The 25,131-nt window shown below is 41.0% G+C and overlaps 1 protein-coding gene across 1 annotated transcript; it reads right to left on the reverse strand.

Moving 5' to 3' along the window:
- Window positions 1–7,924: 7,924 nt before the first annotated feature.
- LOC110900771 lies at window positions 7,925–15,567 on the reverse strand. Its single transcript, XM_022147637.1, has 4 exons — window positions 15,264–15,567; window positions 11,968–14,933; window positions 8,032–8,478; window positions 7,925–7,939 (listed from the first exon to the last, which is right to left on the reverse strand). The coding sequence occupies exons 1-4, from the start codon at window positions 15,565–15,567 to the stop codon at window positions 7,925–7,927; spliced, it is 3,732 nt and encodes a 1,243-aa protein (XP_022003329.1).
- Between the last annotated feature and the right edge of the window lie 9,564 nt (window positions 15,568–25,131).

Consider the following 25,131-nt stretch of genomic DNA (forward strand, 5'->3'; position numbering starts at 1 on the left):
GTTCTCACCAAGTGTGCTTTTTATTATCATACCATTTGTTAAACATAAAAATATCTGTAACATGTATTTCACCCCCGAAGTTATAAAACTGAAAACAGTTAAGAGAAAAGGGGGAGCATGAACTCACAACTTTGCGTTCCTGTGCGTCGTAAACTTCACCGGGTTTGCTTATTTAACGTCGTAACCTATACGCGTTTTCTTAACGTTAGTCACTAGACTTGCGTCGCACAAGTTCAGTCACTCACTTTTGTATTCGTATTGTCGTGTTAAAAATATTTCATATTTTTAACTAAGTATCTTACTTATATTATTTTTCGCAAATTAATATAAGTATCTTGTGTTTTGCACTTTGCACCCGAATTATGTATCTTGTATGTTGTATGTGTATTTTTTTTTTATTTTTACTCGTTACGAGTATCTCCAATTCATATGATTTTTACTCTAAAAAATAATATATATCTAGTTCACAAAATAATCACATAATCATACAAGAGATAAATATATATATATATATATATATTCTAAATATATATTTAACAAGTTTTATTTATGAAAATCCTCCTCCGGTATTTAGAAATTTTGTAATAAAAACCATGGCGAAGTTTGTTTGGAAAACAAGCCAAAAATATATTCATAACACTTGTCACAAAAAAAATATTCTAAGTGTTATTTTCTGGAAAAATTTCGCCAGAGTTTCCTCTGTAACTGGAGGTGGCCACGCTTACTAGCGTATCATTTTCTTTTTAAAAAAAAAACTCAACCAATCAATTTCCCAATCATCATCAAACTAGTCCAACATAAACATATATCGCAATCACATGAACTTGCAAGTTGTGTAAAAATGTGTAGTAACTTACTAGCACATTTAATAAGTCTTTCCATCTTTAAAAATAAAATCGTTATCTCGAAAACTTTATTTTTAAAGAATATGAAGTTTTACAACTTCTAGTCGGTAATTACGAAAATATTTCTTTGGTAAATTCTTTCGTTACACAAGTGTCTACACACTTTTTGGTTCTAAAAAAAAATGTCTTTATTTTGAGAAAGATCCGGCTTTTTAAACATGATTTTATCATACACTTGGTTATTCAAAAATACCACTTGTAGATCCATAGATCTACTAGTTTAGAACTCCATTTCATAAGAAACAAATCGTTTTTACACAAGTTCATGTTTGTGAGTGAAAGGGTTCGTCATCTAATTATTTTTACACTAAACATAGTGCTAGTTCATGTTCCATGAACATGACCTAGCGTGGTTAGATGGCGATCCGTTCCCCTACTAGCATCCAACAATAATAAATAATCATAACAAAACAAGATCCAAGAGTTTTACACTAATATTTACTCATTAACCACCTTGTTCATCATTTTTAGTAGACTTTAAACTTTGATCTCTAGTGTTCATAATTTTCACCCGTTAAATCTCTTATTAACCACTTTAAACATGAACAAGAAGATGTTTAGAGTCACTTACTACTAGCTCGTGGCTAGGGAAGAAACTAGACGAAAAATGGGTGGTTAATAACGTTGTGGTGAGGTCCTTGGCAATCCGTAAGCACCGAGCCTCCTTATACGTGATCCTTCACACTTGTAAGTATGTAAATTGGCTAGTATGAAATTGGAAGATGATAGTGGGTGTGTTGTGGCTCTCGGCCGAACCTCAAAGAGAAGGAAGAGAGAGTTGTAATTTTTTTTTTCTTTTGTGATGTGTTGAATGAATGGAATGGTAACCTTCCATGTATTATTATAATCCATCATCCACTAAAGACCATTAGATATTGTGTTCACTTGATACAAGACACAAGAAGATAAAATATTCTAATGTGTAAGGGTGTGTCTCACATGGGGGAACCATCCAAGAGGGTGTTTGGTTAATAGTTTCGTTTTCACTAACTAGCTAAGTATTAGTTAGTGGGATTTGTTAGGTGAATAAATAGATTAGTTGGGTGTTATAATTTATAACGGGTGTTAGGGTATTCGGGGACCCTAACTAGCTTAGAAAAATAAAAACAATGCTTCTAGCATTATTTTTATGTTTCGGGTAATATCCGGTTGTTCGGTTATATACTGATTTGTTAAAGTGCTAAATTACACTTTTTAGTGACTTTAATGTATCCTTTTGTAACACTTTTGATTCCCAACACTTAGGGAAATATTCTGACTGAAAAATTATATTTTCTGCATAATATTCGTGTGCTAAAAGCTGAATTAATGCTGAATTATATAAATTCTGCACTTAAAGTGCGTTTCGGGTGCTTTTTAGTGCTTATTTTTGCTTTCATATAGCATATATATTAAACCTTGTATGTACTCTTGGGTTTTAATGTATTCTTGTTATTGGACCTACACCTAGGCTCCAATTTTATTGTCTGACTGCTTTTTGCAGTTCCGTTGACACAGCGTGTCTTACCGGTGAGTTTACTATTATATCTGACGCAACGCTCTCGATTATGCATAAGCAATATTTTGTAGTATACAACGTGCATGAATTCACCTGCTTAGCACCTAATCAGTCAAAGCTGACATTTAAGCGCCTAATTGCAGTCATTAAATAATGATTAAAGTATACGGAAGTTACCGGTTTCGTGCCAGTTGTCACAGCTTCGCTGATTTGGATGCCTTGTATGCTCAAAAGTGGTGTGGTCCCTGCCATGTAGGCAGGGAATTGGGACCATACCTCTTCAAGTCCCCCCAGTCCAGTGTGCCTTCTAGTTGAGTTGATCGTCTAGGAGGGATTCTGGACTTATGAGAGTAGTGTTTATTATTATTATTTTTTTTATGGTGGGTTGTATGGGTTCTGGTCAATTGGGAAAAATTTGAGCCAAATGACGCACAACGCATGGGTTTTAGCAACTTGAAAAAGTTGAGCCAAATAGACGCATGGCGCATGGGTTTTGGCAATTTTGGAAAAGTTGAGCCAAATGGACGCACGACGCATGGCGCGTGGGTTTTGGCAATTTTGGAAAAGTTGAGCCAAATGGACGCACGGCGCATGGCGCGTGGGTTTTGGCAATTTGGAAAAAGTTGAGCCAAATGGGCGCACGGCGCATGGCGCGTGGGTTTTGGCAAGTTGGAAAAAGTTGAGCTAAATGGACGCACGACGCATAGCGCATGGCACTTATTGTTTCCTTCTGTTAGAAGTTTTTGGCGTCTTGGAAAGGGTGTTGATGTGACTGTCTGATGTCCCTATCTTGTCGGAGATGAACAGGTGCCTTTTCAGTTACTTTCTGTCACGTCGTCAGGCCCTGTAACCCATGCTCCCGAAAAAAGAGGTGACGTCTTCTCTCTCCTTTGACGTGTCTTTCCCCTGTTGGTTGCTTTTCCTGGATTCTGACGGCCCACTACCCATCGCATTAAATGCGATGGGTATAAATAGGAGGTGGGTTACTTCTTTTCTCCTTACTTTTTCAAATTCGAAGTGTGATTTCCTCTATCTCCTTCATTTCTTCTTGTTTGTTTTCATACCTTGTTTGGGTATTTCCTTTCGATCTTCCCTGATTCTTCACCATGGCTAGTAGTAATCCTACCCAAAGAAAGCGGAAGAATAAAAGTAAAGGTCCTCCTGGCCCTGATCAGGCCGTTATAGGGTGGAAGGAGGATGAGTTTCAAAACCTTGTTCAGGGCATGGGTTTTCGCCCTGAGTGGGGTGCTCACTACCCTACCCCTGGTTCCACCGCTGTGGACGCTCCTCCTGGCTACATTCCGTTGTATGCTGCCTCCTTCCGGGAGGGTAACTTTAGATTGCCCATTACTAAGTTCACTGCTGCCGTTTTAAGAAACTATGGGCTGCATATCTCTCAGATTAATGCGATTGGGCTCCCTCGCATTACTCACTTTGAGTATGTTTGTAGAGCTTGTCGGGTCGAGCCGACGTTTGGTATGTTCAACGTTTTTTACAGTGTTACTTATGCGAATGGCTTCTATTCGTTTACTGCCCGGTCCGGTGTGTCTCCGGTTTGTTCTGTTCCTTTAAAGAGTCTGCATGACTGGAAACAGAAATTTTTCTATATCCGTCGTGGGGTTATTCCTATGGATATGCACTATCGATCGGAGAGCGAAGGGATTCCGAGGGTGGATGTATTGGCAGATTATGGCTCCCAAGATTGGTATAAGAAGATAACACATAAAGCAACTGCCATTGCTCAGTTAGAGGAAATGGCTCTAGTTGGTGCGGGGATGAGCCTGTTGTGGGTACCCAAGAATCCTTTGGGTGTGCCTGTGTATAGCTACCAAGGCAAATGTATGTGACCCCCCTTCTCTTGTTCTTCTTCTTCTTCTTCTTTTCGCTCTTTTTTTTGTATTGTCTTGACTTCGTTTTTGTGTGTTTCCTTATGGCTTTGTTGCTTGCAGTTGGGTACAGCTTGATAAATGCTTTGGATCCGAAAGCTGCTGGTGCTATGGTTGAGGCCATTCAAGAGGAGGGGAAACCAACCTGGTTGGATCAAATTCGTGGTCGTTTCTTGCACCCTTCAGACGAAAGCTTTGCTAGATATGCTGGAGTTGCTCTAGGTGAAGATGTTGGGGATGATCCTGTTGGTCTGGCTCGAGAGGAAGTTGTTGTCCTTTCGAGTAGTAGTTCTGGTAATTCTCGTGAGGGTCTAACGTCCCATTCCGCGCGTGCAGGTTCTGCTCAAGCCGCTGTTGACGAACCTGTCCATGAGGTCGTTGGTGACGATGCAGAGGTGTCTGTTGATCCGTCTGCACAGTTGGAGACCAGGAAAAAGGCAAAAACTGATAAGTCTCAGAAGAGAGAAGAAAAGGCGGAGGGTAAAGCTGCTGATATTTCTCGTAAGCGACCCTCTACTTTGCCTTGTCTAGATTATGTGGTTGTCTCTGACACGTTGTCTGGTCTAGGAGTTGGTGAGAAAGTTCGAGAGTCGGATCCGGATGATAGTGCTACCTTGACTGAGCACATGAGGAGGAAAACCCTTGAGGATCATAAGCGCAAGCTTGATGAGCAGTTCGCTGCTCTTCTTGCTGCCAAAAAAGCTAAACTTCATAAGGAGGCTCCTCCCGCGCCTTCCGAATCTGAGATCGATCTGGGTGTCTTTAGTGGGGGTCGTGGGAACCTTCTGGAGGAGATATATGTTGCGCCTGCTCCTCATGCTGGTAACTTGTTTTTAGTTGTATACTCCTTTCGTGCTCCTTCGAGTTGTTTTTAATTGTTGTTTTGTGACAGCGGTCAAAGCTGGTAAGAAGCCTCGGATGGTGGATATTTCCCAGATTACCCCTCCTGCTTCTCCCCCTTCGATGACTGTTAGCATAACCCCTCCCCGGGACGATCTTGAAGCAAAGAAGAAGGGTGACGAGGGGGTTGCGGAAAACGTGGTTGTAGGCGGTGATGCTGGTGGTGAGGGTGTTGGTGGTAAGGGTAAGGGTATCGAGATTGGGGTGGAGTCCAGTGAGACCACCCCGCGCCAGACCATATATACTAAGCGCCCTTCTGGTGGAGATGGTGCTACTTCTGATGCGGCTCGAGGCGCGCAGTTTGTAAATATCTCTCCCGAGTCTTGGGGGACCCAAAACCCTGCATGTGACGACCTGCCCCATGCTCCTCGTTGGAACCTTACTCAGGGTTCTAGGATGAATGATGTGAATAATTGTCATGAATTCTTCTCTATGTCTCTTCCTCCCGCTGAGAGGATGTTCCAGAAGAACCGTAATCGGTTTTCTTTGTTGGACGACCATGTTCATGCCGGAGTTAATTACTTTGCCACTTCTCAGGAAATTCTTCGTGAATGGCGGTTGATGGGAGAGGAGACTGCCGAGTTTGAGTACATAAAGAAGTTGTTTGCTGAGGAGAGGGAGAAGTTCAATGCAAAGAAGAAAGGGTTGCAGTGGAGGGTGTCCGATGCTGAACAGAAGCTCGAGGAGCAAAAGCAACTTAGTGTTCAAAAACAAAAAGATTGTGAAGCCGCGTGCGAGCGCACTAATTTGAGATGCAATCTCAGCGTGATGCGATGGTGCGGTTGTCCGGTGAAAAATCAGAACTTGCTGAAGAGGCTCAGCAGGCGCGCGTTGCGGCCGAGAAGAAAGAGAAAGAATATGTTGATCGGATTGATAAGCTAGAGGTTCTTGTGCAGAAGAAGGTGTCGGATTGTGAAACTGCACAGCGCCTTCTTGACGACAAGACTGCTGAGTGTCGGGCTTCTGAACTCCTTGCCGAGGAGGCGTCTGCTGATAGCAAGTGGTTACTTTCGCGTGGTGTACCTCTGGTAATTTTCTACGTTTGCCTTGCTTCTTCCTTTTCATTTATTTTTGTGACTTCTCTTTCATTTAATCGCCCCTTTTTTCACAGCTTGCCGATCGTATTTTAAATTCACCTGAACTTGCAACATATATGTTTGAGTTGGGTCGGGCTGCTTATAATAGTGGTCGAAAGTTTGGGTATGCTGAGGGCAAAGCGGCGGCTATCGATAAAGAGAAAGATTATCATTTTGAGCTGTATAAGGAAGATTGTGACGGTTTTGCTGCTAAGCGCAAAGAATTTTGACCCTTGAGTGTGTTGTTGTTCGAGCTGCAGAGAAGTTGGCTCGCAAGGCGGATGGGGTTGCCTTACTGAAGAAGGCTCTTGGGGATGATGGTGATGCAGCAGGAGGTGCAGGCACCAGTCGTACTTGATGTGTGGATTCCGGCCTGTACGCCGCGTATGGCCTTGAATGGCCTTGTAATGTTTGTGGTTTATTTGGACAACTCTACTTTGTTTTACCTGTTATGGATGTCTGTACTTGATCGTACTTGCTTGATGGATATTTTATTGTTGTTTTTATGTTTATGCGAATTTTGTTATCGTCATAATATGTGCATGTGGAATTACTTTGATTAGGTGTCACGAATGAATGATGGCGCTGACAGGTGATGTTGTGTTAACTACAATGTTTTTATTCTGTCGTTTTAATGCGCGCACTGATTTGTGACCTACGAAGTGACCGAGTTGCAGGTTATTGTGTGAGCTCAGCTGTGTTCAGCCTTGGGAGCATTATAATGTTTAGTTACCTTGCTATCGATATTTTCGTGTTTATGTGGGCACGAAGTTTTAGTTTTGGCGTTTTGTAGGCTTTGGTTGTGTTTCCGACCCGGCTGTGCACTTGATTGTGGCGAGCCTTGGAGGTCTACAACGTTTCCTATGGTCGAGCCATTCGATGTTTTCGTGTACGCCCAAAGTAATAAATGCAGTTGTGACAAGAAATTTGCATGAAGTAAAAGTAGCCAAACACTTCTTGTATTATAGTAAATGTGTTGGCGATTCGGCCTTTGCGATTACATAATTATTTTACATGTAGCACTTCCTAAGTTGTTGAGCGTTCCAGGTTCGCGGAACCTCCTTGTTGTTGATGGTGCGCAATTTGTAAGCTCCCTTGCCGAGTACTGCATCAATGATATATGGGCCTTCCCACTTGGGGGCCAGCTTTCCGGGCTTTTCTGCGTTGGAAGCTTCATTGTCCCTTAGGACGTAATCTCCCGGATTGAAAGTGCAGACTCGGACTCTGGAGTTGTAGTATTTCTCCAGCTTTGTTTTGTACTTGGCCTCGTTGATTGCTGCCATCTCTCTCCGTTCTTCTAGGAGGTCCAGATCGATCCTCCTTTCTTCTTCATTGTTGATTAAGTTCATTGAGAGCATTCGTGGAGATGGCAGCCCGATTTCTGCTGGAATGACTGCCTCAGACCCGTAGACTAGGCTGAACGGTGTCTCACCGTTGCTTGTCTTTGGCATTGTCCTATGGGCCCACAATATGCTGGGCAGTTCGTCCACCCAGCCTCTTCTCTTCTCACCTAACCTTGCTTTGATACCATCAACGATACTTTTATTGACTGCCTCTACTTGACTGTTCCCTTGCGAGTGCGCAACCGAAGAGAAAGTGTGTTCGACGTGTAGTTCTTTGAACCATCGTTCAAGGTCGTCTGCTGCGAAGTTAGTTCCGTTATTGGTGATGATTCTGAGAGGTAAGCCAAAGCGGAATATAATTTGTTCCCATATGAATCGTTTGACGACTGCCGATGTGGTTGATGCAAGTGCTTTCGCCTCTACCCATTTGGTGAAATAGTCGACTGCGACTATTATGAATTTGACCGCCCCTGGTGCTTCTGGGAAAGGACCTACCATGTCTATGCCCCATTGTTGAAAAGGCCATGCGGTTGTGACTGACACTAGTTCATTTTTGGGACGCATGGTCTTGGGCGCATGTCTCTGGCAGCCACTACACTTCCTTAACTCTTTCACGGCATCCAGATGCATCCCGGGCCAGTAGTATCCGGCATTCATCACTTTTGCCACCACCATTCGAGGCCCGGCATGAATACCACAAATTCCTTCATGAACTTCCCGGATTAGGTAGTTTGCATCTTCGACGTCAACGCATCGCAGCAATGGGCCGAGATATGACTTTCGGTACAGTATTCCATCTGCCATCTGATAGTGTTCTGCTTTGTATTGGATCTTTCGCGCCTCGGCTTTGTTTTTGGGAAGTATCCCTGACTGCAGGTACATGATTATCGGTGTCATCCAGGATGTTGTTCCTGTCTGGATGACGCTTACTTCTCTGAGTGGGACGGATGGGTTGCTCATGTAACACCTCGAAATTTTGTGTCCAATAATGTGTTGACACGTGTCATGAGTTTACACATGGTATGAAATACTAAATAAAGGACTAAAGTTGACAAATCTTGAAAGTATGTAAATTCAAAGGTTAAAAATGTCAACGAGGGGTAAATATACTGTGTAGTAACCCTAAATGATGCTCGTACCTTCAAACGAATGAATCATGGATCGTACGGAGCGAAATGCGGGAGAAAGTGGGAGATTACAAGCTACAGGGGTTAATTGTGTCAACATGTTTAATTTATACCTCTGAGTGACCCTTTGACGAACCCGAGGCTTTGTAACAGTAAAATACGCTCACTAGAATATACGATATAAATTTCGCGAAGTTCCATTTTAAAACGAGAAAGTTATGATCAAATTCGTATACGAGGGGTTAAAAGCGTCAACAATAAAAGTTAAGGATTTTCGGATAGTAATTAAACTAACCAGGGACTTAACAATGCGGGTAAAAGTCACGAGGCCCTTAATTGTAAATAATCGAGGGCCAAATCGCAAAGTTACCCCTTCGAAACCGAAAGGTCAGGTTAATGATTACAAAAGATTTGAAAATCTTGGAAATCAGACCTCAGGCGGGCCGCGTGAGTGAAACCATCAAGCTGATGCGGGCCGCGCGCCATCTGTAGATTTGGTTACTGACATTAGGATCCAGGCGGCCCGCGTGAGCCAAGCCTGAATCCTAATGCGGGCCGCGTGGGAGTCCCAGATGCAGAAAGTTTGGACAGATTCAATGTTTGAGCTTGTAAACGATCATTGATGCATTAATTGAAGCATGGGCGCCCTCTACATGTCCCCTAGCACTCAGGGACACCTGCTAATCATCCATGAGCAATCCTAGAGTGAGTTGTAATGATCTTGTGCACCATAATTCACTATAAAAGGCAAGGCATTGCACCAATGTGAAACACACCTCAAACCTGCCTTCTAGTTCATCTCTGGAGCTCTCAAGCATTCTTCTAACATCCCTAGGCGTGCACCAAGCTTCTGTAAGTATGCCTACCCTTTTGTGGCTTAGTTTATGCATAGTTTAGCTTAAAAGTCAATCCGTCGTAATTAACGATTGACTTTGCGATAAATCACAAATGGTCCAGTGGTTTTTCGAATAAAAGGTAGTTATATGTTGGTAATCATGTGGGCTTTAAACCCCTAAAAGGGCACCCTCTGATTCCTACTCTAACTAGTCCGAATGTCGAGTCAAACGTGCTTAGAAAAAGTCAACAGAAATGTTATTTTGCGATTTAATGCATAATCAGTAATGTAGATGGTGTGTAACCTATTTTAACACTCATAAAACATGATAATAAGTATATTAACTAATCTAAGCTTGTTTGATCCGACCATTTACTGTTTTGACCCGGTTCGGAGCCGAAAGTCGCAAAACTTTGACTTTTGCTTTGACTTCAGTTCTGACCCGTTAAAGTATGATTTAGATATGCCTTAGGACTCTCTTAGGGCCAGGTTACATGATGGTATAACCCTCTGTGACCGGTTCGTTGTTTGTCCGAGTCTTTTACACATTTCCGTTAAATGCTTAAAAGTTGACCGTAACGCCCTTTTTAATTTAAAACGAGGATTTCGGACATGTGAAAGGACCATAACCTTGGTTACTGATTTCTAAGCATGTCCCTAACATTTCACGTCAATCCGAGGTCCAGAATAGGAGTTATGCTAAATAGCGCAAATTACGGAAACTTTAGTAATTAAAGAGCGCAATTAGCATAACGCCTATCTAAACCCAGATTTCGACACCAAACCTTTTACACATTGATGTAAAATAATATTTTGGGATTTTTAAAGATTTTTAATTATTTTTAACCTGCTCATAACCTGCGGTTATGGCAACGGTTCGGTAAATACCGAATATACCCTTTTCGGCCATAACTTGAGTTCTACAAGGTCTTTTGACCCGATTCCAGTTGCTACTGATTTTAGGTAATAAATAAAGTATTTTGGACTTTAAAAACTGTTCGGGAAACTCAGATTTCCTGTAGAACTCAGAAACCTCTTTTATAATCTTTAAAAAGACCGAAATACCCCTACGGGGCATAAAATGGATTTAAACTCGTTACAGGAATTATGGAAGGTATCCTACTGATACCACAACCTCTTTAAAGCATATTGACTTAGGAAACCAGTGTAGGACTCTTACGGTTACCCGTTGCGCCTTTTGCACGCACGGTTCGACTTATGTAACTAGTTTACATAAACTAGCCGAAACGGGTCAAACCATATTGTTTTGACCCCAAAATCCAGAGTTTGGTTATTATACCCATATAAAACAAGTCTTCAAACTTGTTGGGTCCAAATCACATTCCATTCCCGGTTTTCGCCTTTTACGCGATTAAACCGTAACTATCCTTTGAAACTGACCGGTCTAAGCTACGGCTAAATTAAAGACCCGTTAGGATTCTAATAAGTTATTTTAAACCTTCGTTCCAGAATAGGAGACCAGTAAAAGCTATTTGCAATTTATTCGATTAAGGATTTATACTTGCAAAGGTAAATACTTTTAACTTATTTTCCGTTATACGGGCTTGGGTTACGGTATATAGCATACCGCTTGATCGGGCATCAAATTCTCCACCGTTGAGTGGGTAATTGAATAAATTTGATCGGCTCGTTTAAACAGTCTTGTTACTTAAAAGCCTTTAGGGGGTTAACGACCATGTCCCGGATATCCCTGGCATCATTTTACGAAATGGCCACGACCTAAGCGCGGAGTGTAGGCGTACACTCGTTAGTGCATAAATAGTTGATGTGGTGTGTCTATTGATCTTTAACCCAGACAAGATCCGGGCTACTGAACGCATAAGGAACATGTAATCCGTTCACAAGATTATAAATTTAAATAATTCTCCCAAGTTATAAAAGAGTTTGTGCCTTGTGCATTCAAATCAATTTTAATAAACATTTTACAAAAGTGTCGGTTGAATGTATTTACCAGTGTAAACTGACGTATTTTCCCAAAAAGACTAAATGCAGGTACTAAGCGTAATTGGCTGGATATTTCTCCTTAGCATCATAAAGAGTCTCGCAAGCTTAAGATGCCTACGTCTGTTGAACAATACTTATATTTTTATTTGATCCCCTGTGGATACTTTTCGACTATTCGTAATGCATTGATATTACAAACAATGGTTGAAATATAATTATCTTGATGCTTCCGTTGTGCATTCATATATTGTGTGGTTTGACTATATTGTTGCCAACTATGTCACGGTAATCACCGGTGAGACACGTGGAAATCGGGGTATGACAGCTCAAAACCTCTATGCGCACATCCTTTGCTAGGTGCTGGAAACTTGTTGATGCGAGCTTACTCAGCGCGTCTGCTGGTTTGTTCTCGCTTCTGTTTATGTGGTGCACCTTGTAGGAGTAGAAGGTTTGTAGCAATGTTTTTGCTTGGCTGAGATAGAGTGCCATGACATCCCCTTTGGCTTCGTATTGGCCGTTGATTTGCCCCGCTACCAGCATGGAGTCCACATGCGCTTCGATGTGTCGGACCCCCATTTTGATCGCCAATCGTAAGCCAGCCAGGAAAGCTTCATACTCTGCTTCGTCGTTTGTGCTTTTAAAATCCAGGCGTATAGCGTACGTGAATTCATGTTTATCGGGGCTTACCAGCCTTAGCCCTGCGCCTGCTCCGTCTTCGTTAGACGCTCCGTCGGTGTATAACAACCATGGCTCTTCTGTTTGCTTTTTCTCAGCCTTTTCCATTGCTTTACATTCTCTTTCTTTGTCATCTGGAACTTCTGTCATAAAATCTGCCAAGACCTGGCCTTTGATTGATGGTCGTGGTCTGAAAACCACATTGTGACCTCCCAGTTCTATCGCCCATTTGGCTAGCCTTCCTGATACTTCTGGCCTTGCAAGGATGTTGCCGATGTTGTAGTTTGTTAGCACGTGGATGACGTGATTCGCAAAGTATCTGTGCAGCCGCCTTGAAGCATGAATCAGTGCAAGGACTAACTTTTCCATAATTGCATATCGAGTTTCTGGGTCGGTTAAGGTTCGTGACACGTAGTAAACTGGTGTCTGGGTACCTTGACGATCGACGAGTAAGACTGCCCCGACTGCCTTATCGGAAGCTGATAGGTAGAGTACCAAAGGTTCGCCTTTGTTTGGTGTGGTTAATGTTGGCAGTTTGATGAGACAATCTTTCATCTCGCGGAACGCGCTCTCTGCTTCCGGAGTCCACTGGAACTGGCTTTTCTTCATACAATTGCGCAACGTTTTGATGAACGGGAAGGATTTTGCAGCATGATTAGCTAGGAAACGATTGAGCGCGGCTAGTGGCCCAGCTAATTTTTGCATGTCTTTGATGTTTGACGGAGAAGGCATCCTTTCTATGGCTTGGACTTTTTCTGGATTCACCTTGAAACCATCTTTTGTGACGATGAAACCTAAGAATTTTCCTTCTTCCATTCCGAATGAGCACTTTGCTGGGTTCAGCTTGATACTTACGCTGCGTAGCGTGTTGAAAGTCTTCTGGATGTTAGCCAGCATCGTGCCTTCTTCTTTGCTCATAATCACCAGATCGTCCATATACACCTCTATGTACTTGCCGATGGCATCGCTGAACGTTTCGTTCATCAATCTTTGGTAGGTTGCGCCCGTATTCTTCAAACCGAAAGGCATCTTGTTGTAACAGTACAGCCCTGTCGGCGTGCGGAATGCGGTCTTATCTTCATCTTGGACAGCCATTTGAACCTGGTGATACCCCTTGTAGCAATCAAGAAAGCATTTCCACCTGAATGTTGCTAGAGAATCGATTTTCTCGTCTATGTCTGGTAAGGCGTAGCAGTCGCGTGGGCATACCTTGTTTAGATCTTTGTAGTCGACCCACATTCTCCAGCTTCCGTTTGGTTTCTTTACCATCACTGGGCTTGCTACCCATGTTTGATATCTGACTTCTCTGATGATGCCTGCATTCAGTAATTCCAGTACTTGCTCTTTCATGGCATCGTGCTTTATATCGCCCAGGTGGCGCTTGGCGTGTACTACTGGCTTTGCGTCCTCTGAGACGTTTAGACGGTGCTCTGCAATGTGCCGTGGAACACCAACCATGTCAGCTGGTGTCCAGGCGAACACATCCATGTTCTCGTGTAACAACTTCTTGAGCGTTGCGCGTGTTAAAATGGACATCGTTGGTCCTAGGGTAACTGTTTGTTCTGGGTGAGCGCTGTTCAATACCCATTTTTCTGCCTCTGCGTGTGGCGCTGGTTTACTTGCTTTTGTAGGCCTCATTTCATCTGTTGCTAAGACTTCCTTGCTTACGTATATCAGTGCGATGCCTGTTTCTGTTGGGAATCCCACGGCCGAATGTGGTGCAGAGCAAATCATATTGAAGTCTCCCTGGGATTCTCTTCCTAGGAGGATGTCATGTCTTGAGTGTGCGGGTAGCACCATGAACGTGACTTCTTCTGTTCTTGAATTCCGTCCGTCCGAAAGTAACACCGGGAATGATATCTGTCCCAGCGGAAAGACGGCCTCGTTGCAGAAACCAGTTAATGGGTAGTCTACTGGCTCCAAGCGCGCCTTGTCCTCCTGGTCAAATTGATAAAAGCATTGTTCATATATGATATCCGCGGTGCTCCCCGGATCGATGAATATGTAGTCTGTCTGGTAATGACCAATCACTCCTGGAATAACTATTGGTCGTTTTTCCCTCGGGCCTCCTCTAACAACTGGGAAGATGACTTGCTTCTCGCGCCATGAATCATCTTGCGTGCGCTTGTTGTAATTTTTCTTTGGTCTTCCTGGACCTCCCTGCACCATGTGGGTTTCCAACTTTCTGAGTTTTTTGTTATCTGGCCCTTCGTCTCTTCTTAGGATTTGGCGGTAGTCGCGCTTTCCGCCCTTGACTAGGTGAGTGAGCTTTCCATCTCTCAGGGCTTTTTCATTTTCTTGCTTCAGGCTAAAACAGTCATCGGTTAGGTGACCTGTGTCCTTATGGAATTCACAGTAGAGATTGGGATCTTGACCCCTTTTGTTGCGCATCTGTAGGGGTGGTTTAAATTGGTGATTTTCAGTGGCCAAGACCTCCGAATGGGTCTTTGTTAATGGCGTCCACTGCTTCTCTCTGTTTTCCCGCTTTACTTCTTTTCGGTGGGCTATCTGATTGATTATGTGTCGCGCATCTTCTCTTGGTGGGCTTCTTTCTCTGTGACTGGAAGATCTCCATGACTGGCCTCTGCCTTTTCTGCCATGTCGGTCATTAGAGTTATGTGCGCGTTGACGGTGGTCGTCACTGGTCAACTGTTTGTCTGTCTGTGCTATTGTTTTGGCGGCCTCAATGAAGGTTTCCCAATCTTTGGGTCCTCCGTCTCTTCCTTTCACGCGTTAGATTAGATCATCACACTTGACTGCCCTCATGAAGTGCGCGCGCATCATTTTTTCCCCTACATCTCCAATCTCCAAACATTCCTTGTTATATCTTGTGATAAAATCTTCCACACTTTCATGGTCTCGGAGCCATATGTTTAGACTATCTGCTGGGTCCCTAGCGTGTCTCCGCTGTTGAGAGAAGTGTGCCAGGAATTTCTCTCTGAAGTCGACCCATGATTTAATTTTTCCTGCTGGTAAGCTGTCGAACCAGACGCGCGCTGCGCCCACGAACGTTTGTGCGAACAGGTGACACCAGGTTGGTAGATTCCACCCACCTGTTGCTCCTGCGCCTTTGAAAACCTGGAGATGATTATCTCGATCTGTCAGGCCATTGTATTTGCCAACGTTGTGCGGCAGCTTGGTTTTGTCTATAGCGGCTGTGGCAATCTCCCTGATGAATTTTGAATCTTCAGCCATGTCGTCTGGACGATAGCTTAAGGTATAATCATGCTCTGCCTTTGGGTTGTACCCTACGCGCTTTGCGGGCTTGTATGACGCGTGTTCCGGGTGTAACCTGCTGAACACTGTGCTTTCTTTGTACGTTGGGTCTTCCTCTTCGTCTTCCCACTCACTGTTCATGTTGCGCGCGCCCAGGCGGCTTTGAATCGGCTTATGTTGTAAGTTGGAGTGCTGCACATAGTTGCTTTCTGTTTCACCATAAGTGTCGCGCGTGTCGTGCGCACTAGGTTTTCTGATGTTTGTTGCAGGTCCTTTTTCTGGTCGTAAAGTCCACGCGTTGGCCTGCTGAGTCGTGTGTGTAACAACTCTCATTAAAATCAATAATTAGGATGATAATTAATCAATAAGAAAACCCTAATTGAGACACCCAAGTAATTCTACACTAATCCTAAAATTTTCAGAACAATCGGAATCAGAATCAGGGCCCCTAAAACGCAGGGGGGGGATAAACCCTAGTGATAATTATCTATAAATTACGTTGTCCATATTGAAATTCGATTTAAAAGTGAGTCAGCAAGGCTAGTCCCGAACCCAGCTAGCCTATATAATTAGACTGCATCCCTTACGGACCGTAAAGGGAAATGGCATACGGTCCGTAAGCGTGTCCAAAAAAATCACTATAAATAGCAGACCTTGGCATTTGCTTTCAGAAGTTGAAACGACGGCCAAAAGCTTTCTGTACGTCGAGTTATCATAGTATTATTACAATTAAACACACACTGATCACGAAGTGCTGCCGCAAAACAGGGTAATAACTCGATCGCTATTACGATTCATTTTCCGACCGATCAATATATCCAATGGATGTTTAAGTGTCGCCCACATTAGGGTTATACTTTGTCGTTCGTCGTTAAATCGATGGATGTTTAAGTATCGCACTTTGTCGTTCGTTGTGAGAATTTGATCTCGTGAGTTATCGTAAATGTTGTATTGATCACTAACCCGGTTTTGTGTGCATTATTATTTAAATTAGGTTAACAAGGCTAAACCATATTCTGTCCGTGTTAAATCTACAATGTGAGTCATTCTCTTTTTATCAACTGTTTTACAATACTTCAAATTATTTCAGAATTATAATTACAGTGATTAAGTTTATGTAATCACCAAATTACAGCCAGTGTGTGGGGTATTGTGCACATTACTACTCTTTTCATCACTTTAGGTGGGCGAACCTAAAATTAAGTGATATACGTCATTCATTGGGGCAGCCAATGGTGATATGACCATAGTCACAGATCCGGTCGAGTGACAAATACTGTGGGTAGTTGGTAGATATCAGAAACATATGTAAAAACTCTTAATACTGTAAATTATAATAAACAAGTCATTTTAAATAAATAGAATGATTCACTCAGTATTTCCCGCTGACAAAACCTTTTTCAAACATGTTTCAGGTGATCTATTGTAATTCAGGAAAAGTGTTGGGGAGCATTTCAAGCTTCAGAAAGTGGCTCATTATAAAATAGAGAAATATGTTTTCTAAAAATAAAGATTTCTCAGTAAAATCATGTTATTGTAAATTACCGGGATTTTATCCCGAGTTGTGAAATAAAATAATCGGGAAAAGTTTTTAGCTTTAAAAAGATCCTGTTGATAAACTTCCGCTGCTAAAATCAATTAAATATATATCACGGGATTTCTGTCCCGCGGCTCCTGAAACAGGTCAAACCGGGTCGGGGGCCGTGACAGAAATAAGGTGGTATCAGAGCCACTGAGTTAAGCTAATTAAGTATTTAGAGATACTTAATTTTTCCTGATTACTATTATGTGATTATGTGTTTTATTAAACTGACTATGTGTTAGTTACAGTATGGGTAAGCAAAAGTTGCAAAATTTCTATCTTAAATTAGATAGGTCAGTCTACGAAGAGGGAAGTTCATCCCAAAACAAATCTTCAAAACTCCCTACAATTCCTGAAGAAGGAATATTTGTGCGAAAAGCACAATATGAGAAACCGCTTTCTCCTAGAAAAAGGAGTATGATTATTAAGAAAAGTAAAGAGCAAATCCGAGAAAAGAAGATTAAAAAGGAAACCCAGGAATTAATCAATAAATCACCTTGGGAAGACAAGCTAGATGAGAAATGGGCAAATTTGTATATGCTGGCCACTGTAGCAGAACATGCAGATCTTTAAAATACCCTAAGTCTAGTAATAGCACTTCCATGTAAATAAATAAATAAATCCGAGTGTGTTCTTTCCTGTTATTTTGTACAAATAGTGTGCAATAAAAACTTCAATGTTTATTTGTTAAACTTTGTTCCAAAGTTTTAACTTAGTATTTTTGTGCATTTTGCATATATGCTACACAGCATGAATGAGATATCTGAAGCCTTTCAGAACCTCAATCTTTACCCGGTGAATGTAGAAGTTTCCAAAGATTTTACTGGATACTTTGCTGATGTGGAACAACCTGTAGAATTCAATGCTCCACCTTTGACAAAGCCAAAACGAAAGAAAAAAAAGAATTATGTATGGGGTAATCGTATACGTAGGAAAAAGCCAGCTACGAAACTTCCTAAAATAAACAACCCTTTAGAAAAAGGAAAAGAAATTGTAATCAAAGAAAGTACTAAACAGCAAGAGATGGAAACTGAAGTCAAGGAAGATTCTAGGCAAATGGAAATGCAGTTTGAGGAATATTCTAAGGAAATAGAAATAGAAGTTGGACAAGGTTCTAGACCAACTCAGATAGAAATTGGAGAGAGCTCCAACCAAAACCAGGGAATAACTTTTCAAGAGGAAATAGATTTTTTATTGGCAAGCTGTGAGACTATTCAGCCTGTCAATACTAATGTTTTTACCTATCCTATTGAAAATCCACTCCCTATGAATTTTGAACCAGCAATCCCAGAACCAATAATTCACTCCCAACCTGTAGAAATGGACGAATGGTGGACAAATGATTGGCAATTTCAAAATATTGTCAATGATCCTTATTCCTTTCTTCCACAATTCGATCCAGAACCCCTACCTAATCCACCAATGAGTAATGAAAATATGGCTGAACTTCGCCATTACGGTGAAGAATTGATGGATGTAGGAAATAGAATCAGGGAGATAGGAGGACAAATTACCTGGAAGTATGATGAAAGGGAACTTCGTTTTTAGGACGACAAGTGACGAGAGATAGGAGGATGGTAAAACTATAGTTGTGTAATAGTAAAAGTAATAGTGAAATCAGTCTGTAACATAACTACGAATAAAACTTTGTAAAAATATTGGTGTGTATTGATGCATACTATAACCAATATAAAATGAAATCGAGAAATCGATAGTTTTGACTATACGTGTATTGTAAATTGTCTGATTGTTTGTGTATAATTGCTATTTATCAGATACTAATAAAAATTATATATATTTTCAGATGGCAAATATTGGTAATGAACCGGTAAATGAGGTTAATCAGTCGGAGCAACATCCAGGGGATCAATATATGACTAGACAAGATATTGAAAATATTGTTGCTCAAGGGATAGCCAATGCTATTCCAGCATTCGTTGCTGCTGTAAAAAGTCCAATCGAACCGCAATATATCGTTCCTAGTAAACGTACTTCTGAAGATAACTTCAGTAATAGTATAAACGGGGGCAATAATCATGTTAATCATGATAATGAATCCCAACACACACCGCTCCCTAAGAAACTGAAAGCTGCAACACCTGGTTGCACTTTCAAAGAATTCCTTGCTTGTAAACCCACTGAATTTGCAGGCAATGAAGGGGCAACTGCAACACTGCGTTTGTTAGAGAAAACCGAAGCAGTAATTGCAATAAGTAAGTGTGCCAAAGATGATCAGGTCATGTACGCATCAAATTTGTTTAAAGAAGGAGCACTTGAATGGTGGAACACTGTGTTACAAGCTAAAGGAAGAAATAGGGCTTATGCTATGACTTGGGAAGAATTTAAGAATCTTGTAGAAAGAAAATTCTGTCCTGAGTATGAAAAGGAACAAATGGCAAATAAGTTCCTAAATCATCGGATGATAGGTGTAGATTGTCGTGGTTATACTTCGACATTCTTTGAATATGCTAGAGTGGTACCAACACTGGCTTCGCCAGAACCGGTACTCATTTCTCGCTATATTTGGGGATTAATTAGCGAAATTCGCAATATCGTCAAGGCTGCGAGACCTCGCACTATTGATGATGCAGTAGAATTAGCTAACACCCTAACTGATGAACTGATACGCACAAGAGATGAAGACAGGAAGAAGGAACTAGCTCAGAAAATTACCCAAGTAATTAGGGTGGGTAATAGTAGTTTCAAGAAAAGAGGAGCAGGGCAATCTTCAACTTTGCCATTCTGCAAAATTTGCAAAAAGAAACATTTTGGAAAATGTAATAAAATTTGCAATTTTTGCAAAACGATAGGACATCGTGAAGAAAACTGCAGAAAGAAATCCATAATTTGTTACAATTGTGGAGAAGCCGGACATTTCAAAACAGAATGTCCCAAGTTAGTCAAACCAGTAGACAACAAACCCAAGGCGACCGAAGGAGCTACTAAGAAGAATGCCAGAGCATTCCAGCTAACCACTCAAGAAGCAGAGCTCATCCCGGATGTGATAGCCGGTACGTTTTTAGTTCACGACGTTTATGCAAAAGTATTGTTTGACTCTGGTGCAAACCAAAGTTTTATAAACACTTCATTCTGCCAAGCTCTTGAGTTACCCTTAACTACCATTAAGCAGATTTTCACAGTCGAAACTGAAGATGGGAATTCAGTAAAAATCAATCAGGTTTTGCAAAAAGTAGAAATAGAACTTTCAGGTCATAAATTTGCTGCAAACCTATTACCTATGAAATTAGCTGAATTTGATGTTGTGTTAGGAATGGATTGGTTAATAGCCAACCATGCTCAAATCATTTGTGACAAAAACTCTATAAAAATTCAATCATCTACTGGAGAAGTAATCATGATTACAGGAGATAAACCTCGAAAGCCACTGAAGTTCATATCAGTAATGAAAGTTGCTAATTATGAACGAAAACAAGGAATAGTATATATGATTTCAGTAATCATTAGTACTAATGGTAAAGAACTTAAGGAAATTCCTGTAGTCTCAGAATACCCAGATATATTCCCAGAAGATTTACCTGGGTTACCACCAGATAGGGAGGTAGAATTTAGGATTCATCTAATTCCAGGAACTACATCGATAGCCAAGGCACCCTATCGATTAGCTCCTACCGAAATGCTAGAATTGAAGAAGCAATTAGAGGAATTACTAAGCAAAGGATTTATACAACCTAGTTCATCCCCTTGGGGTGCACCAGTGTTGTTTGTGAAAAAGAAAGATGGATCGATGAGAATGTGTATCGATTATAGAGAGTTGAATAAGGTTACAATTAAGAATCGATACCCATTACCTAGGATTGATGATCTTTTCGATCAATTACAAGGCGCTAAATACTTTTCTAAGATAGACTTGCGCTCCGGATATCATCAATTAAAGGTTCAAGAAGAAGACATACCTAAAACTGCTTTTAGAACTAGGTATGGACATTATGAGTTTACAGTCATGCCCTTCGGGTTAACTAATGCACCTGCAGCATTTATGGACATGATGAACAGGATCTGTAAACCATATTTGGATAAATTTTGTAATTGTTTTCATAGACGATATACTTATTTATTCAAAAAGTCAGGACGAACATTGTCAGCACTTGCATGCACTCTTAACTTTGTTAAGAAAAGAAAAGTTGTACGCCAAATTTTCGAAGTGTGAATTTTGGCTACAAGAAGTGCAATTCTTAGGACACATGGTGAATCATGAAGGTATTCACGTAGATCCTGCTAAGATAGAAGCAATTACCAATTGGAAGGTTCCGCAAACCGCGATGGAAATTAGAAGTTTTATAGGTTTAGCTGGGTATTATAGACGGTTTATTAAGGATTTTTCCAAGATAGCTGTACCATTAACTAAGCTAACCTGTAAAGCCATTAAGTTTGAATGGGGACCTAAGCAGGAAGAAGCCTTTAGAATCTTGAAGCAGAAATTAACCAATGCTCCAGTCTTAGCCTTACCAGAAGTAACAGAAGATTTTGAAGTATATTGTGATGCTTCAAAATTAGGATTCGGATGTGTGTTAATGCAACGCAAGAAGGTAATTGCGTATGCTTCCAGACAATTGAAGAAGCATGAGGAAAACTATACGACTCATGATTTAGAATTAGGAGCTATAGTTTTTCCCCTAAAAATTTGGAGACATTATCTGTATGGAAGTAAGTTTACTATTTATACAGATCATAAAAGTTTAAGGTATATATTTAGGCAAAAAGTGTTAAATATGAGGCAAAGAAGATGGATGGAAATCCTGAGTGATTACGACTGTGATATTCAATATCACGAAGGAAAGGCAAACGTAGTCGCAGATGCCTTAAGTCGTAAGTATCATGAGAAACAAAGGCGAGTCCGTGCTCTTAGAATAAATCTACAAGTAGATTTAATGGAACAATTGAAGGAAATTCAGGAAACAGCAATCAAGGATGATGGTGAAGGAATGAAAGGTTACCTAAAAGAATTGGGACAAGGAAATGATGGAATTTGGAAATTCCACAAAAGCAGAATTTGGGTACCTGAACAGGGAAATTTAAGATCAAAGATTTTAGAGGAAGCTCATAAATCTAGGTATACTGTACATCCAGGAAACAATAAGATGTACCAAGATTTAAGAAAGAATTTCTGGTGGATAGGAATGAAAAAGGATATAGCCAAATACGTATCTAAGTGTCTAACCTGTTCACAAATTAAAGCCGAACATCAGAAACCTTCAGGACTACTACAACAATTAGAAATGCCTGTATGGAAATGGGAACTCATAACAATGGACTTTGTTACTAAGTTACCCAAAACCAGAAAAGGTAATGATGCTATTTGGGTAATTGTGGATCGGTTAACCAAATCCGCTCACTTTCTACCTATGAAAGAAACCTTTAGCATGGAAAGATTAGCCAAGTTGTATGTAGATGAAATAGTATCCTTACATGGAGTCCCACTCTCCATTGTATCGGATAGAGATAGTCGTTTCACTTCCCGTTTCTGGACAAGCTTCCAAGAAGCAATGGGAACCCGACTCAATCTAAGTACTGCATATCATCCACAAACAGACGGACAAAGTGAAAGGACGATCCAAACTCTAGAAGACATGTGTAATTGACTTTGGTGGTAATTGGGATAACCATTTACCATTAATCGAATTCTCCTATAACAATAGTTATCACTCAAGCATCGAAGCCGCTCCATTCGAAGCACTGTATGGACACAAGTGCAGAACTCCGGTTTGTTGGGCAGAAATAGGAGAAAGTCAATTATCAGGTCCAGAAATCGTGCAAGAAACCATAGACAAGATAACCCAAATCAAGGAAAGATTGAAGACAGCTAGAGATCGTCAGAAGAGCTATGCAGACAATCGCCGCAAGCCACTAGAATTCCAGATAGGAGACAAAGTACTATTGAAAGTCTCTCCTTGGAAAGGAGTAGTACGATTCGGTAAAAAAGGAAAACTGAGTCCAAGATATGTTGGACCATTCCCAGTGATCCAACGAATAGGACCAGTTGCTTATCGCTTACAACTACCAGAAGAACTAGCTGGAGTACATGATGTATTTCATGTATCCAATCTCAAGAAATGTCTATCAGACGAATCCCTGGTAGTACCTCTTCAAGATGTGGAGGTAAATGAAAAGTTAAAATTCATAGAAAAACCACTGCAAATAGAAGACAAGAAGGTCAAGTTTCTCAAACGCAAGCGACTAGTGCTAGTCAAAGTCAAATGGGAATCCAAGAGAGGTCCAGAATATACTTGGGAGTTAGAATCGGAAATGAAGCGGAAATACCCTCATATATTTCAGTGAATCTCGAGGACGAGATTTTTCTTAAGGTGAGGAGGATGTAACAACTCTCATTAAAATCAATAATTAGGATGATAATTAATCAATAAGAAAACCCTAATTGAGACACCCAAGTAATTCTGCACTAATCCTAAAATTTTCAGAACAATCGGAATCAGAATCAGGGCCCCTAAAACGCAGGGGGGGATAAACCCTAGTGATAATTATCTATAAATTACGTTGTCCAGATTGAAATTTGATTTAAAAGTGAGTCAGCAAGGCTAGTCCCGAACCCAGCTAGCCTATATAATTAGACTGCATCCCTTACGGACCGTAAAGGGAAATGGCATACGGTCCGTAAGCGTGTCCAAAAAAATCACTATAAATAGCAAACCTTGGCATTTGCTTTCAGAAGTTGAAACGACGGCTAAAAGCTTTCTGTACGTCGAGTTATCATAGTATTATTACAATTAAACACACACTGATCACGAAGTGCTGCCGCAAAACAGGGTAATAACTCGATCGCTATTACGATTCATTTTCCGACCGATCAATATATCCAATGGATGTTTAAGTGCTGCCCACATTAGGGTTATACTTTGTCGTTCGTCGTTAAATCGATGGATGTTTAAGTATCGCACTTTGTCGTTCGTTGTGAGAATTTGATCTCGTGAGTTATCGTAAATGCTGTATTGATCACTAACCCGGTTTTGTGTGCATTATTATTTAAATTAGGTTAACAAGGCTAAACCATATTCTGTCCGTGTTAAATCTGCAATGTGAGTCATTCTCTTTTTATCAACTGTTTTACAATACTCCAAATTATTTCAGAATTATAATTACAGTGATTAAGTTTATGTAATCACCAAATTACAGCCAGTATGTGGGGTATTGTGCACATTACTACTGTTTTCATCACTTTAGGTGAGCGAACCTAAAATTAAGTGATATACGTCATTCATTGGGGCAGCCAATGGTGATATGACCATAGTCACAGATCCGGTCGAGTGACAAATATTGTGGGTAGTTGGTAGATATCAGAAACATATGTAAAAACTCTTAATACTGTTAATTATAATAAACGAGTCATTTTAAATAAATAGAATGATTCACTCAGTATTTCCCGCTGACAAAACCTTTTTCAAACATGTTTCAGGTGATCTATTGTAATTCAGGAAAAGTGCTGGGGAGCATTTCAAGCTTAAGAAAGTGGCTCATTATAAAATAGAGAAATATGTTTTCTAAAAATAAAGATTTCTCAGTAAAATCATGTTATTGTAAATTACCGGGATTTTATCCCGAGTTGTGAAATAAAATAATCGGGAAAAGTTTTTAGCTTTAAAAAGATCCTGTTGATAAACTTCCGCTGCTAAAATCAATTAAATATATATCACGGGATTTCTGTCCCGCGGCTCCTGAAACGGGTCAAACCGGGTCGGGGGCCGTGACAGTGTGTGTGCCCAGAGACCGTTGCGGTGGAGTAACGAATGCCGATTGGTTAGCCTGTGCCTGGAGCAAGGCTTGTTGCGCGCTCAATTGTGTGTAAACCAGGTTTATGGATGCCACTTGTTCGGCGTACCAGGAAGCCAGAGTTTTTCCTTCGGGTAGCCCTAATAGTGCAGAGAAATTGAGTTATGCTTGTTCCGATGGAGCTGAGGGACCAGCTCCATGGCTTGATGCATGTACTGGTGGAGGTGTTTGAACCAACCCGGATGGGGGTATTTGGGGGACTACCCCTGGTGGAGGTTGGAAAGTGGCTCCGTTTGTGGTCTGGGTGATTATCCTTGTGGGAGTTTGGAAAATGGGTCCAGTTGTGGTTTGGCTAGCGACCCTGGACGCACTTCCGAAAA

The sequence above is a fragment of the Helianthus annuus genome, chromosome 13, assembly GCF_002127325.2.
Source record: "Helianthus annuus cultivar XRQ/B chromosome 13, HanXRQr2.0-SUNRISE, whole genome shotgun sequence".
Classification (NCBI taxonomy): Eukaryota; Viridiplantae; Streptophyta; class Magnoliopsida; order Asterales; family Asteraceae; genus Helianthus; species Helianthus annuus.